The 16676-nt window shown below is 39.0% G+C and overlaps 1 protein-coding gene across 1 annotated transcript; it reads right to left on the bottom strand.

The window, feature by feature from the left end:
* LOC109231226 lies at positions 5534–8656 on the bottom strand. The gene is made up of 2 exons (XM_019396811.1): positions 8527–8656; positions 5534–8120 (listed from the first exon to the last, which is right to left on the bottom strand). The coding sequence occupies exon 2, from the start codon at positions 8031–8033 to the stop codon at positions 5829–5831; it is 2205 nt and encodes a 734-aa protein (XP_019252356.1). The 5' UTR covers positions 8034–8120; positions 8527–8656; the 3' UTR covers positions 5534–5828.

Below are 16676 nucleotides of genomic sequence, written 5' to 3' on the forward strand. Positions count from 1 at the left end.
AGTAAAGGCGGACGACTCTTCCACCATCATATCCTCCGCTGCCACAGTAATCACTGGTAAAGAAGAAATTGTTGTAGTCTTGATAATGGAGGCCAATTCATGAGCTCAGACTAAACTATTTTGAGAAGCCATTGGAAGTGGTGATGAAAAGGTAAGGGAAAATGAGAAATGCAAACGTCGAAGGTTTCTTAGAAATGATGACAGAGTTGCAAGAGAGTTTTCAGAGAAGAAGTTCAAGGAAAAAGTAGTAAGGACAAAGGAAAGGGTCGGCACTTATAGACACCGTCATCATGACCTTGATAACTATTGTGGTGTTAGAACCGGTTGAAGAGCTCCATGTGTCCGAAGACTTAAATGGAAGTGACTGGACGTCCTTTCAGATTCAAAAATAATGACATTTGTGTGATAAATTCTGCCTAAAAAGTTCTTGTGAAATACGCCAAAAAATCATACCACTTCCCGGACAATTCTCGAGAATTTTTCGAAAAATAGGGGATGATTTATATTGGTAAAATCTGGCTTTGATACGTAGGTAATTTACATGGAGACACTATGTCTCTTAGGATAACTGTCACCCTGGGGGTGAATGAAAAGTGTAAATCTGCCCCCGTGAGATGTATCTTCGACCAGTAACTCCTTTTTGGGGAAATGGAACCAGTGCCCTAGTGAAGCACTAGAGGATGACCTCGGGGATACATTGGTGCAGTTGTGATCCGAAGTCTTGCTTGATCTTCAACCATCTCTGAAATATTCAGGATCTATTTATATTCACTATGCCTGACGTACGCTTATCCCACAACTGACGAGTATTTCGGTAACCAATAACCACCTAGAGCAATGTGTGGGAGTTGAATTAGGGATTTGAATGTTAGTTTTAGGATATAAATATATTCACTTCCCTCACTTGTATTTGAGGCTAACGCCGCTCTACCTACTCATTATTATAAGCTATTGTATTTTGCTCTTGTCAAGCTGGGAAATTAATCTTTACTTTGCAGCGTTGTGGCTCATAAACTATCTCAATAAGATCATTCTTTCCTTTGCTTATTTACTTTATTCGCATTAATATCATGGTTTATTGCTTATTTAGCCAAGCAAAATGAGTTATTCAACCTAGCTCTGATTTAAACCGCTTGTTAGTGAATTAAAAGTAAATTAAATTCTTTTTGACCTGGAATTGTTTTTGGGTTAAACAGATAACATTCTACCCATTCAAGAGTTCTGCAACATAATTTTCCATAAAAGCGTTGGATACATTAACCAAATAGATAATGTATTCCAAAATATTAAAACAATATCTGGATGTATGTTTAATACCCAAGCATGGCAATAGCTATATCAACAATGAAGTCTCGTGTACGTATATTAGATTTCCCAAAATACATGCCATAGAATCCTCTAAACTAAAGACGTACATAAGTGATGGCACGAGACAAGCCTCTAGAGCTCATCCAGAATAAATTCAAGTCTATAATCCTAGCACCCATAATTTTATATAAGAGGAATTTTTAGAAACCGCTATTGTTTAGTGGCTATTAACTTCCTATAGCTGCCATATACATAATTACTTTCTATAGCTACTATTCAGTTGTTACGGTAGTGTATTCGCGTTGTTGTATTCATGAATACAGCGGCAAAAAGCGCCTAAAATCAGGGCAGTCCAGCTGTGCGCGCATGTATTCACATGTATTCGTGCAATGTATTCATGAATACAGTAACGTCAATCACCTTAAAAATAGGTATGTCCAGCTGTCTAATAATGGAAACAATATCAATTAGCGTGATACACTCCTAATATAACTCAACAAAATCAATTCTACCATGCCTCATTATCAACCCATAGAATGATTTTTCAGTTGTATTTAACTTTTGTATATAGTGTGTTTCAATTTTTTTTTTACTGTTGCATTCATTAGATTCAATATTTGTATTTACTGTATTCGTCATTTTATATCCAGTGTATTCAAGTGTATTTGTATTAATAAATATACAAGCAAAAAATAATTTATTTATACAAAAATACAATGTATTTGAGTGAATTTGTACAGAATACAATGTATTTATATTATTGTGAAGAGAGAGAGAGAGAGAGAGAAAGAAGAAAAATTTGGGATTTTGAGAGAGAATCATGTGTTAATTGAAAGAAAGAGAGAGGGAAAACATAAATAACGTATTTCACTCCTCAATTGTAGTATATACCATAAATATAAATTTTGCTATAAAATATAAAAAGTAGCTATAGAAAATAATATTTTAAAATAATTTTGGTTTACAATAAATAAGGTATATACCTTTGTTATAGGAGGTAAAATTCCTTTATATAATTATATCCCGTAAATATCCTACTTCTGATAAGGTTGGAGAGACACTTTGGGGATACATGAAAAATACATGAACGGTAAAATAGCATAACATTTGAGGAAAGCAATAAGCCATTTAAATTATTTCATGAAAATTTAAAGCATTTCAAATCTTTAACGATTTCCATAAAATAATACTTTCAACGAGGAGTGTCAATAGTTTATGTCAATAACGATAATCATTGTCTAAGGTTGACCTTCAGCCGGTCAATAGGGTCGTCTCACCTAATGTCGTAGGGTATTGACGATGGTGCTAGCACTATCGTTGAATGAATAAATGAGAACTCACTCCCAACTAATAATGACCCTTCAATTCAAATTAAGACCTAACATAAACGTACTAATATAACCAAAAATTAATCCCAACTAATATGTATCGCCTAAAGGTTTTCTTTTTTTTTTTTTAAATTTTGCCTCTGCATGGGTTCCAAGCGCGTGTTAGTCTTTTCGAGCCAACTTTCTTCTATGTAATTTTTGGGTCTACCTCTTCCTTTTCTAATACCTTCATTCATCTGATTTTGCATCTAGAGGCCGGTGCTTCTAGAAATTGGAGTAGCATACGACCAAAACCATCTTGAGCGATCTTCTCCTATTTTATTCGTAATGTATGCTATGTGCACCTTCTGTCAAATACGATCATTTCTAATCATTCTAATTTTATATGAACGTATATTCATCTTAATATTTGCTTCGCTGCAACATTCATGTTGTGCTTATGTTAAACTTTGCAGTTCAACATTCACTCCTGCATAACATTGTTAGTCTAACTTGTTTTATTTTCGTACACAACACTTCTGTTAATTTTTCCATCTTGTGATTCTATATGAAACATCAATGTCTCCATTCTCCTTGAACGCCAGGGCTTAAACATCAAAAATGTTGGCATTTAAGCATATTAGTGAATGGACTTATATGGTTGCTATAGGCCGATATGTATGAAATTAATATAAACGGTCTATATTACTAAGAATCACAATGATATAATTAGCATAGGTTATATGACTACAACCATATTAGTGAATGGACTTACATGGTTGTTATAGGCCGATATGTATGAAATTATTATAAACGGCTATTATATAAACGGTCGATATTACCAAGAATCACAACGATATAATGAGCATAGGTTATAGGACGACAACCAGATTAGTGANATTAAATCCAAATTTTCTGTACATAATCCGGTCAAAAACTATAATTCACATGGAGTACAATTTATGTAGAACTTATATATAATTATGAAAGTTATAGATATATTGTATACCATTTCTACACTCAACATACAAATTATATATAATTTATTCATGTCTTTTTTTCGAGTTTCAATATGAAATTCCAACCAAAATCACCTCGAATCTTCACCAAAGTATCTCAAAATTGAGATACAAACTCCAAAAAATATTCTCAATCATTTGCAACAATATCCAATCCAAATAAATAATAATTTTGCAAAATTCGATTTCGAATTCAAAGCTTCTAAGCTTAATGGATATCAATGGAGTTTAAGCTCTTGTATACCCAACCAACTTCAACATAGTTTCAATTACACGGTCAATTAGATTGAGTTTCCAAATGCCACTCATGTTGGCAATATCTTGTTTATTCATCTAAAAACAAGTTCTGGTAACCCATTTGTATTGGTGCTTCACGTATGTATTCTATAGCTTTTACCCAGTTGAATCTTTTTTCTTCACCATTTTTCAAAACTCCGAGCATGTTCATCTACAAAAGGCATCTAGAGGCCGGTGCTTCTAGAAATTGGAGTAGCATACGACCAAAACCATCTTGAGCGATCTTCTCCTATTTTATTCGTAATGTATGCTATGTGCACCTTCTGTCAAATACGATCATTTCTAATCATTCTAATTTTATATGAACGTATATTCATCTTAATATTTGCTTCGCTGCAACATTCATGTTGTGCTTATGTTAAACTTTGCAGTTCAACATTCACTCCTGCATAACATTGTTAGTCTAACTTGTTTTATTTTCGTACACAACACTTCTGTTAATTTTTCCATCTTGTGATTCTATATGAAACATCAATGTCTCCATTCTCCTTGAACGCCAGGGCTTAAACATCAAAAATGTTGGCATTTAAGTATCACAATCTCGTCTAATCTCACCTGAATTTCACTTTTCTTATGCTAATTGAACTTGCAATGCATATATCCAATCTTTACTTATTGTAAAACACTTGTAGTCTGTTTGACCAAGCTTCTAAAATCTGCTTATTTTGAGAAGTGATTTTTCCAAAAGGGCTTTTCAAAAAAGCACTTTGGGGAGAATCGGTTTGTGTATGGCTAATTAATTTGAAAAGCTTTTTTGAGCAGTAATTAGTGTTTGGCCAAGCTTTTGAAAACTGCTTCTAAGTGTATTTTTCTCAAAAGTGTTTCTCAGAAAAGTGCTTTTGGAGGGAAGCTACAATTTTCTGCTTCTCAAAAACTGCTTCTGCTTCTCCTCGAAAGCACTTTTTCTCCTTCTAAAAGCTTGGCCAAACACCTCAATTTTTTACCGAAAGCACTTTTGGCCAAAAAAAGCACTTTTGACCCAAATATAAGCTTTGGCCAAACAGGCTATTACTCTCCAAGGTGTTTCTCCATTGTTTAAGCTTTTGGTACATCCTCACTAATATTATCAATTAGCACAATATCATCACCAAATAGCATACACCACGAGAGCTCATATTGTATGTGCTGACTAGCTGAACCATAACCATGCTGGTCCCTAGCTTAAGCCCATGATTATGGGAAACTTCTTTATATCTCCTATAAGCATTGATGGGTAATCTACTAAAAATGCTACCTAACCTGTTACTATAATAGAGTACACTATTCAGATAGTACAAACGCCTTTTATCATGGAGGATCAGCAGGAAAAGAAAGGAAAGAAAAGACAAAACAGAAAAGCAACTTTGTGCTTAATCAATTAAGCTGAGAAGAAATATATAATGACATGAATCACAATAACAACAAAAGTAAATACAAGAATGCACCTCTCATTTGCATATCCGCAGATAAAACAGAGTTCAATAGATGCCAAGCAGAGAACACAATGGCAAATATGTTGAACATGCAATTAAAGCAACCAAAATATGTTTTAACTAAAGGCAATCAACCAGTATCAAATCTGTACTGATAAGCACCAGAAAATGACAAAAAAGCTTCTGAAAGTACCATAAATCAGCTTCTCATACAAAACCTATCTCATTTATATATATGAAACAAGATCATAATAAATATTAGTTACATCCTAATCTTTTTCCCCTTGAAGCTTGAAATGTCAAGAATCATCGGTCTACCTATAATAGTAGACAAGTTTTAGTCTGAATTTTAGGTGTTTTGCAAATATTTCAAGCAAAAGTAAAATTTCAAAGGGGAGTGACTCATGGAAACTACACCAACACATCTCTCATCAACCATTTGCTTAAAGAAGTTGATGAATGCTATATAACAACATCCTAATATATCAATCTAATATTATAACTTCCGTTGAGCTGGAAGTTTCTTCCATCAAATTGCAACTCCTTGCTCCTGTACCACCAATTGTATTTTCTTCCCCGATTCCTTCAGGATCGGTGCATTCAATTTCTTGTATTACTTCAAGAAGTTCTCCGGGCATAGCTGCTGGATCCAATTCTCGACAACCCTTAGGAGCATTTGGGCCTTCTTTTCCCGTAAGCAAGTAGGACGAAATCTGATGAGAAAATCGGCAAATTTCTTCCCTAGGAATTTTTCTTATTTCCCTGGGGTTCAAATGCTTGTGGAACACCGTCTTGAAGCCAGCAACTTTGACGAGAGGAATAACTAACACACCTTCCTCATTAAAATCTTCAAGTACTTCAATCAAATCATATTTGTGTATTACACCATCCTCTGTAAACTCATTCCATTCTGGAGACCAGTTTCTGTATAAAGCCCAAACTTCCCCTTTCCGAGGAAATACTTGAATTGAATCACCGGGACCTTTTGTCCATCTGACCTTGTGTGAGAAGCAGTTAATAGAGCTTCTAATTTCATGTCTGGCTCTTCTGAAGTATCCACATGTTCTCGGAACAGAATTAACACAGTATAGTGAGCCCGTTTCATTATTGATGTTTGAATTTAACCAACTGATTCTGGCCTTGAATGGATTTAGAGAAACCACTTGAAGAATCATGGCATAATACCGAGGCATCCCATCACTGTCATCATATGCAGCCCAGACTTGGTCAGGTCCAAAACAACTTTCTACTCTATCTCTATCAAAATTGTGGAAATCTGAATCTGGAACATCTATCGACATGCACTCAACAGGTTCATTATCTAAATACTTGCCAAAATTTTCAGAACAAGACCTAATTGCAAAGACTTTGGTTTCAGTTATAACTTGTTCACAAGCTGCATCATGATCTTCTCTGACATCAAATTCCGAACCATGATTTTTTCTCTCCTTAGCTACGTTGGTTAAAATTACCTCGCTTGAAGACGTAGATGCGGTCACAGTAGTTGAGCCCTGTTCACTTAGCTTTTTCAATATTTCCTTCTTGGCCTTCTCCATCAGCAAATTTTTGACATCATAGCGGGATATCTCCTTTTCATTACTCAACCTTTCAGTTTCAGCTGGACTAGCTGTGCTGGCTCCAGCAGATTCGTCTATGCCTTTTTTCCTCTTGGAAGCATTAAACTGTGCAGCTGATATAGTTCCACTTGGTCTTGGCCTTTTATTTTTCCTTCTCAATGCCTCCTCTCTTTTCGTCGCTGTCTGTGCTTCTTGACGCTCTCGTTTTACTTTCTGATATGCTTGCTGAACCATATTAGCTGCTTGAACAGCAGATGCATGACCAGAAGTTTTAGAAAATGGGCTCCACTGGAAGTCAGAAGACCCTATATTTGGTGTGCTTGAACTGTTTCTTCCTGTAGTTGGTGCATTCTTTTTCATATCCTGGTGGTACACGTTCTCTTGCTGCTGAGAATTAGACTTCTTTGAGCCATTGGACGGTGCTGTTGTTTCAACAGCATAGAAGGCTTCATGACAATTGGGACACAGAAGATTATGGTTAAGATACATCCGCATATACTCATACTGCATCTTGCACCGATAGCAAACAGTCCAAAAGGTACGACGCTCCTTCGTTCCAGATGAAGGACTACTCTTTTTATTGGCATTATTATTACCCTTTGGTGGCCTCGCTCGCGAAGGAGCAGCAGCATTCTTTGCGAAATCGTGAAAACCATTCTGCCTATTTTGCTGCGAAGAAGAATCTACATTTTCAGCTTCAAATCTCTGCTGCAAGATACTAGCATTTCTATTGTCGTAAATTGATTTCTTGTTCTTATCAGACAATAAGCTCCACGCTTCTGAAACGTGCTTAAAAGCTCCTTCAGCCCCAAATGACTTATTCTTATCAGGATGAAGCATGAGAGCTAATTTCCTATACTGTTTCCTTATCGTCTCGTCATCAGCTTTTGGACTAACACCAAGGATTCCATAGAAGTTTCCTTCAAAATTAACTTTGCTCTCAGCAGCAATATGCACGTCGAGTATCACCAACATTTGACTAATTCCCTCAAGTCCAGGATTCAAATTTTGGGCCTTTAAAGCAAACTTTTTCGCCCCCAAAAAGTCCTTAGCCAAGAATTTCTTCTCTGCAATTTCTTTAGCCCTCAAAGCATCATCTTTGTTGCACTCCATCTACCATATACCCCTCTCTTTCAACCCTTGCTCTTCTTCTTCTTCTCATGTACAACAATTTCACCATAAAACAACAATGACCATGCCCTAAAATTAGAAAAATGTATAAAACAAATTAAACTAACCTGTTCCACAATTACCATGCCCTAAAATTACTTAGAAAATGTACAAATATTTCTCAAATCTTCAATTCAATAAATGAAATGCAAAAGATTAAAAAAAACAATTGTTTAAATATATTTTCTTACTGGATTATATACCATAAATGCACAAACACCAAATTAAAGTAAAATCAAATTAAGGAAAAAACAGGGTGATACTTAGATACACTGAGTATGAAATCAATCATGCAGTCATTAATGCGGCTAATCAAAATAATTATATGACAGAAAATAATAGTTAAACATTTAAAAAACAGCTTATCGAATCAAACATAAACGAAAAAAAAGTAACCAACGAACTTTTAAGTTTTTCTAATTATTTCTCTTTATACCATGGTTGAGGGAAGATCTGGTAACCCCTGATTGTTTAGTGCGCGAAAAAGCAAAGAATATTTTGACGTGAATTTCTCCGGCGACCGGCTATGACTCTTCCACTACCTCCGGTAAAGACGCACTGCTGTTGATTATGTTCCGAGTGCCACGTAGGTTTGTGTTTATAGGCTATCTCCAATATTGGGCTTGGGCTTCGACTTGGGCTTGGGCCAGAAAATATTAATTTTTAAGTAATCACCAAAAATTTGAAGGGAATCTTACGAAAATGTCCCCAATAAGTTCTAACTTACTTACCTCTAATTATTAATTGTGGACTTTTCAAAACTAGTCAAAAAGAACAATTGAAAAAATCCAAATAAATAAGGACTATTTCTTTCTAAGAATCACACATAAAGATCTCCTTCCATATATTTAAGCGTGATCAGCAACATTAATGCAAGACGAAACGGAAATTTCTTGGATGAGTTAACAAGCAAGATTCCAAAAAACTATGCAAAAAGAGATATTTTTCAATGGGTATTCTTGAAATTCATTGAAAACATATAGATGAGTCAATATACAAAATTTGAGGAAGATTGGAGGTGATTTGGTATCAAATTCAAAGTTATAATCGAGTTTAAAAAATTATTCTGCGACACATATATCAAACATGATCACACATGTATCTCACACATAAGTATACATGGATATACATATGATACACCAACAAAACACAGTGTGATAAACATATCATTTTTTCTATGTTCATCTTCTACTTCGAATTTACAATTCAAACCACCTCAAAACTCTACCAAATCATTTCAAAACTAAGATTAAAATTTCTTAAGATGTATCAAATCTATTCCAACAACACCCATCCAAAAGAAAACAAATTTTTGGTTTTTTCTTTGCTACAAATAACTAATTAATATTGATAATACTTTATTAACTGGAAATTTTTTGTACTAACTATAATGATCCAACCAGTTATTTTATGTGTTTGAGCCCATTTTCTCTTGAAGCTTCCCGTATGTGTGTTTGTGGTTTTCTGACTTGCAGGGATGCTTGGTTTCGTTTTGGGAAAGTTTTGGCTTGAATTGGATCAATTGGTTCTTAGTTTGGAGGCTTAAGTTGGAAATATTGATCGAGGTTTAACTTTTGTGAGAACAATCCCGGAACGGCATTTTTGATGGTCTCAATAGGTTTCTACAGTGATTTTGGACTTAAAGTATGCTCGAAATTTAATTCGGAGGTTCCAAGGTTGATTTGGCTCTTTTTGCCAAAAGTTGACAATTTGAAGGTTTAGAAAATTTTCAGGTTTGACCATGGTTTGACTTTATGTCTATCGGGCTCGGATCATGATTTTGGGACTTGGAATAGGTTATTTTATCATTTGGAGCTTGACTGTAAAGTTTGGTGTCATTCCGAGTTGGTTTGGTAGGAATCGGAAGCTTGGTTGTGATTTTAGCGACTCTTGGATTTCATTGTAATTTTCATGTGCTTTGGTGTATCATTCGTAGGTTCGGATTTATTTTGGTGTTTACTTATGTGCATGTTTAGTGGCCGGGGGGTTTAGGTGAGTTTCGGACGTGTATCGGACTGGATTAGACTTAATTCAGGGCTGTTGGTGTGTTGGTGTTGCGCTTATCGCAATTTCGAGCACCAATTCGTAATTGCGAAATTGGCATAGGGACTCAGGAATCGCAATTGCGACGCCTTGATCTTAGTTGCAAAGGTAAGTCTTTGGCTGGGCAGGTCGCAAGTGCGACCAATTGGCCTCTTTTGCTAAGGGAATTGACTTCGGAAATGCGAAGTCAATGTCGCATTTGCGACATTCCCTGGGTTTGTCGGGCAACACAATTGCGATCCGTTGGTCGCATCTGCGTGGCTTTGCATTTGCGAATCCTGTGTCGCATTTGCGACTTCTGCAGCTGAACAAAAAGTTAGGATTTCGGGATACTCACTTTATCATATTTTGGAGCCCTAGACTCGGTGGGAGGCGATTTTGGGAGGAGATTTTCATACAAAGATATTGGGTAAGTGATTTTTGACTCACTTTTGATTATGTAACATGATTATTTATGAATTTTAACATCTAAATCATGAGATTTGAAGAGAAATTTTGGGGATTTTTTACTATGTTTTAAAAAATAAATATTTGAGATTTGAGAGTCGAATTGGACTCGGATTTGAAAACTAAACACATATATGGACTCGTGGGGTTATGGATAGTTAAGATCTACCCTTTGACTCAGGTTTAGACCGGGCGAGCTCGAGATTGACTTTTATTGACTTTTGAGGAATTTTGTAAGATCTTAACTTTATTAATCGAAATTGATTTATCTTGCATTATTTGACATTATCAAGTCGGATTTTACAAGATTTGAGCCGAGGGAAGGTGAATTTTAAGGAAAAAGATATTTTTAAGTGTTGATCCGGTCCATTGAGTTAAGTATCTTGCCTAAATTTGTGTGGGCGGAATTACCCCTAGGATATGGTCTATTTGCAATGTTTGTACTATGTGAAACGACGTGTGCATAAAATGACGAGTGTGTACACGGGCGCATATGTGGTAATTGACCGTATTAGACCTTAAGCTATTAATATGCCTTGATTTGGATTTATTTGTTATATGAAGCACGTCTTAGTGTCAATTTAATTTCTTTACTCTTATGTTATTATTGAAATTCTTCTACACGTTATTATTGGAGCCGTGAGTTATGTATTGTTGCGGTATTGGTATTGTTGTTTTGGTGATGTTGTGGCATATGTGCACGTGAGGTGTGAGTTGTTTATTGTGTTGTGAATAAGATGTGCATTCAACGATATAAGGATGGTGCGAATTGATGCGCTTGCGGCGAGATAAGGGGGTCTATGCGCGTGTTGCAAGTAAGGGGAAATACTTTAGTTTGATGCACACGCGGTGAGATAAAAAGGCTTATGTGCGTTAAGCTATTTAGGAAAAATGTTTTAAATGTGAGGCTCATACGGTATCATAAGGGTGATTTGTGATAATGATGTGTGGTACATCGGGGTGATTCTTGTTGTAAATTTTGTTTTGGAACGACTTAATGGTTCGAATATGTCATTGTATTCCTTAATCGACTTCAGGTCATGTTATATTTGTTTTGGTTAATTTTTCGTGTTATCACATGCTTACTCCTTGTTGCCATTTACTGATCATGCCCTCCGTTTTCAGTTCTATGTTGATATTCTGCACAAGTTATATGTCTAGTGAGTGTGTTGACTTGAACCTCGTTACTACTCCACCGAGGTTAGTTGTGATACTTACTGGGTACCGATTGTGATATACTCATACATGCTTCTACACATTTTTTTGTAGATCCAGGTATCTTTGAGCTAGTTGGTCATTAGTGAGCCAATTTTCGAGTTGCGGTGGAGACTTCAAGGTATACCTGATGTTCGCTCGTAGGCCTCGGAGTCACTTTCCTTTACTGTTCCTTATTAGTGTTATTCTGTTCCAAAATAGTGATGTATTTTGAGATTTCTTGTGTACTCTCAGTAGAGCTTATGACTCCGTACTACCAATTTTGGGATGTATGACTATTAATCATTTTTTTGACTATGTTATGTCATTTATCAGTTTTTATTTAACAGCTAAGTTGATTTATTTAATTAATCTCATCATTGTTAGGCTTATCTAGTCTTAGAGACTAGGTGCCATCACAATTCTCAAGGTGAGATTTTGGGTCGTGACAAGTTGGTATCAGAGCCTAGGTTCATAGGTTCTACGAGTCATAAGCAAGTTTAGTAGAGTCTTGCGGATCGGTACAGAGACGTTTGTACTTATCTTTTAGAGGCTACAGAACTATTAGGAAATTCCACTTTCATTCCTTATCATGCGAATTTGTTGATTTCGGAACTTGAGCCTTTCTCTTTCCATTCTCCCATAGATGGTGAAGACATGAGCTTCAGTTACTGACGATGCTGCCCCCAATGCCGGTGTCGCTAGAGGCCAGGGAAGAGGCCGAGTCAAAGGCGGAGCACGTGTTGTAGCGAGGTGCGGTGCTAGGTCCACGACTAAGGAGCCACCAGTAGCTCTGATTGGGGCACAGGCACTCGAGGCGCCTGTTGCAACCACTGGATTTTAGGAGACTTTAGTGCACTTCCTGAGCATGTTCGGTACCTTGGCTTAGGCGGGATTGATCCCAGTTGCACCAGCTACTTCTTAGGTTGGGGTGGAGCTCAGACTCACGCCGCCCGTACTTTAGAGCAGCGAGCTCATGTTGATCAGGATCCGAATATTATGCCGATACAGCCTGTGATTGCGGTTCAGCCTGAGGTTAAGCCAGTGGCCAGTGTCACTGTATTCTTCACACTATAGGCATAGTGGAGGTGAGCGGGATCAACTTACTACTTTACAAATAACGGGGTTGGCATCAGGGGCGAAGCTATGTTGGCCCAGGGTGGTCAATTGACCACCCTTCGCCGAAAAATTATACTACGTATAAGGTAAAATTTTACTTGTTATTGATTAAAAATAAACTTTGAACACCCTTGCATAGCCCAGTGTGTTCTTTGAACACCCTTATTGAATTTCCTTGTTTCGCCGCTGGTTGGCATATAGATAGTGGTTGGCTTAAGATGAAGTCGGTCAGTTGGCGCTCCGCTACTTACTTGGGCTCATTCACCATTCTGTTTTTGAGGGAGTTCGTTTGGCAGACCCTCAGGAACACGTTGCGCACCGAGTTCGAGCAGTTGCACCGGGGGACTTTGATTGTGTCCGAGTATGCTATGAGGTTCAATGAGTTATCTCGTCATACACCAGCTTTCGTCTCCACTGTTAGAGACAGAGTCTATTGGTTCATTGAGGGACTTGGTTACGGTCTTATTTTGGATGTCACGGGAGTTGGAGGCTAATACTCCATTTTAGCAGGTTGTGTGGAGATCACTAGGAGGTAAGAGCGTATCCATGACCAGGAGAGAGGAGATAGGAAGGCCAGGAGGCCCCGAGATTTTGGAGGGTTCAAAGGTTCTTGCTTAGTAGTACCATCTCGTCATGGCAGATGGTTCATCAGTCGGCCAGTTCAGTCTGCACTTTAGGTTATTCGCAATGCTCCAGCTATCCAAGGACCTTAGAGGACTAATTTTGGACAGTCATCTTCCAGTGTACCTTCCCCTGAAGAGAGCATCATGGATCATGCCGAGGGGTTTTTGAACGTATATATGTACCCCTTTATGCTGGGCCCCCTTGATAGGGTTGTGCTCGACTTCTGTCGAAAGTATCCGGCTACCTTGGCACAGGTTCATCCGTCGTTTTGGAGGATAGTATTTATGATGAGATTCTTTGCGGAGGAAGCAGGGCTTGAGTTTACCCTTAGTCATCTCATCAGGCTGTACCGGCCTTTTCATCATCGAGGCCTGTTAACCCTACGATGCCGATCCACCAGGCCCTTTGTTGTCGATGATGAAGTAGATGGAGTTCGGGGATGGATGAGCCGATTCGTTCGAGTAAGGAATATCGATGTTATCCCTGTGTAGTTTCTGCCATTTCCCGAGGAATGAAATTTTACACGTAAGTGGTACACTTCGTGCTTTCGTTGTTTTGCTTATGGTGGAGGCAGGCCCCATAAATGCGCCTTTCTTTCCTTTTCTGCAGCAATTCCATGGATGCCATACGAGGTCCCTAACCTAACGGATTGGGCTTGGAAGTTGGCGACCCACTTGACTTATGATGATCGTAAGTGACGAGACTTGTCCAAGGGTAGATGGGAGGCAAAACACCACGGTACGTGCGATGTGTTTTGATCCTTTTTTTGAAAGGTAATTTCTTTTTATGTGTACTAACTCCGTCGTCGTAGGCCTTAGGGAGTTCTTTGAGGTGAGATCATTCCCTCTCGAAGAGGGAGAAGGATCTTCAGCTTTTGGGCCGAGGAATAGTAATAATAAGCGAAAGGAGCCTTCGCGGGGCGATGATGCCTATAGCAGAATGAGTCCAGCCCGGAGGCTCAGGGAGGGTGCATCAGCCGAGCCTGCAGCGCCCAAGATCTCTGTCCTTGGAAAATGGTCCCTCCTTCACTGCCATCTTCTTTTCACATCGGAGGTACCTCGAGGAACGAGGGTTTTCTGCCACCGACTTCTTCTCTCGTCGAAGGTACTTCGAGGGATGCTCGAGGCCAAGGGCCGCATACATCGAGCGACTGTGTCCCAACCGGGAGAGGTTTTACTGGGGTTGATGGAGCCAGACTAGTAGATGTGCGCTCTACTTTTGAGGAAGCTCAGCGGCTCTACTCTATGGTGAGTTTTGGCCGATCGTATCGGTTCTTTAGCTTTTGCAGCTTTTTCTCTCTTATCGAGTTTCTCCTTCGTAGGCTTTTAACAAGCTCAAGTCTGAGTTGTTTCGTCGTGAGGCCTTGCTGCGAAAAGCCGTGGATGGGGAGAAATCCCTTAGGCTTCTTTGTGATGAGAGAGAAGACGAGTTGGCACACTTGCGGTATGATGCGAGTCGAATTCCGGTCTACGAAAGCTACCTCGAGGAGCAGGTAATTTTTGTTCCAAGGGAGTGAGTGTTTCTTCTTCTATCTTCTGAAGCTAATGTTTCGTTTTCTTCAGTTGCAGAAAAGGACGGAGGACGTGGAATGCCTTTGGAGCGAAGTTGGTCAAGCCAGGTGTGAGTGCGATGAGCTTAAGGCTCAGGTGGACGCCCAGTTTACGGCTAAGAAGGATGCTTTGGCCAAGGCTTCCGCCCTCGAAGTGCAACTCCGCAACGCTCGTGAGAATAGCTTGGTCCGAACGGACATGATTACAAAGCTTGAAATTGAGCTTCTGAAGATGAAGGTCGAAGTTGCGGAGGCTCGGGCTGAAGCCGGAGCGATCCGAACTAAGGCCGATAAGAAAGTGGCCGCCTATTTTAAGGACGCTGCCGACGCTCAAACTGAGCTGAGAGGGGCTCTTGATCGTGAGAGCAGAAGCAAAGAGTATGCTCGGTGCAAATCTCGAAGGGAAACCCTCGAGGAGATCCATGCTAGGGGCTTTCACCTCTTGGAAGAGATAAAGCAGGCAAAGGCAGACGAATATGGCGCTAAGTTCCTTCTGTCCGATGCCGAAGATAGCGAGAAAGAGGCTGGCGGACCATAGTCCCCGAGGGGGACGTTGGCTTAGGCTTTTTTCCTTTCAACCTTGTGTATGGTGTTCTTGGAAGATCTTGTAGGTGGAGCCTTATGTATTTATAGAAGGAAAACTTTTTGGTTCCATTCTTCTTTTCATGTGCATGTCTTTATTTGTTTTGACTTTCGACGCCCTGTCAATGATTGGCCGAAAAAATTGGATCTTGAGGTAAAGAACCCTTAGGCTTTCAATATGGCTCTGCGACACATCGAACTGGCCCGTAGGCTCTTACGCGTTCGCCTTTAGACGTTTTTGACCGTGTTTGATCTTCGAGTTTTTGGATTTTAGGCTGGCCCTTAGGCTCTTACACACTGGGTCAGTGCGACCTTTTAGTGTAAGCCGGCATTTAAGATCTTATGCTTTTGGTTTTAGGAATATTCAGCTAAATGTTTCGGATTCGGTCTCCAAGTCGGTTCTCGACTCGAGCTTATGGACCTTTCAGTTTTTGAATTTAATGTTGTCCCTTAGGCTCTCACGCGTTAGGTCGGTACGACCTCTAATATGGGCTGGCGGCAGTGGCTCTTGCGCATTGGGTCGGTACAACCCTTTATATAGGCTGGCGACAATGGCTCTTACGCATTAGGGTCGGTATGACCTCTAATATAGGCTGGCGACAATGGCTCTTACGCATTAGGGTCGGTACGACCTCTAATATAGGCTGGCGACGATGGCTCTTATGCATTAGTGTCGGTACGACCCTTTATATGGGTTGGCGACAATGGCTCTTACGCATTAGGGTCGGTACGACCTCTAATATAGGCTTTATTCTTCCCTCGTTAAGGATTTTTTGAAATTGTGTTTGCCTGACTCTTCGACGGTTCGATAAAAACCTCGATTATGAGTCGTTATGTGGCAATAAATGAGCACCTCGGGAGGTTTTGCTCGGTGGCTGAGTGTTTTGAAGCCTATAGTTTGGAGCTGACATGGTCGAAGCTCTTTTACCTATGTCGAGGGTAGCCTTGTTTAACCGGTTCTTTTCGAAGTACTTTCGAAGTAATTGAAGGACTGTGATTTTATAGCGACGGTCGGGCGTCCCCGAGTC

The sequence above is a fragment of the Nicotiana attenuata genome, chromosome 8, assembly GCF_001879085.1.
Source record: "Nicotiana attenuata strain UT chromosome 8, NIATTr2, whole genome shotgun sequence".
In the NCBI taxonomy this organism is placed as follows: Eukaryota; Viridiplantae; Streptophyta; class Magnoliopsida; order Solanales; family Solanaceae; genus Nicotiana; species Nicotiana attenuata.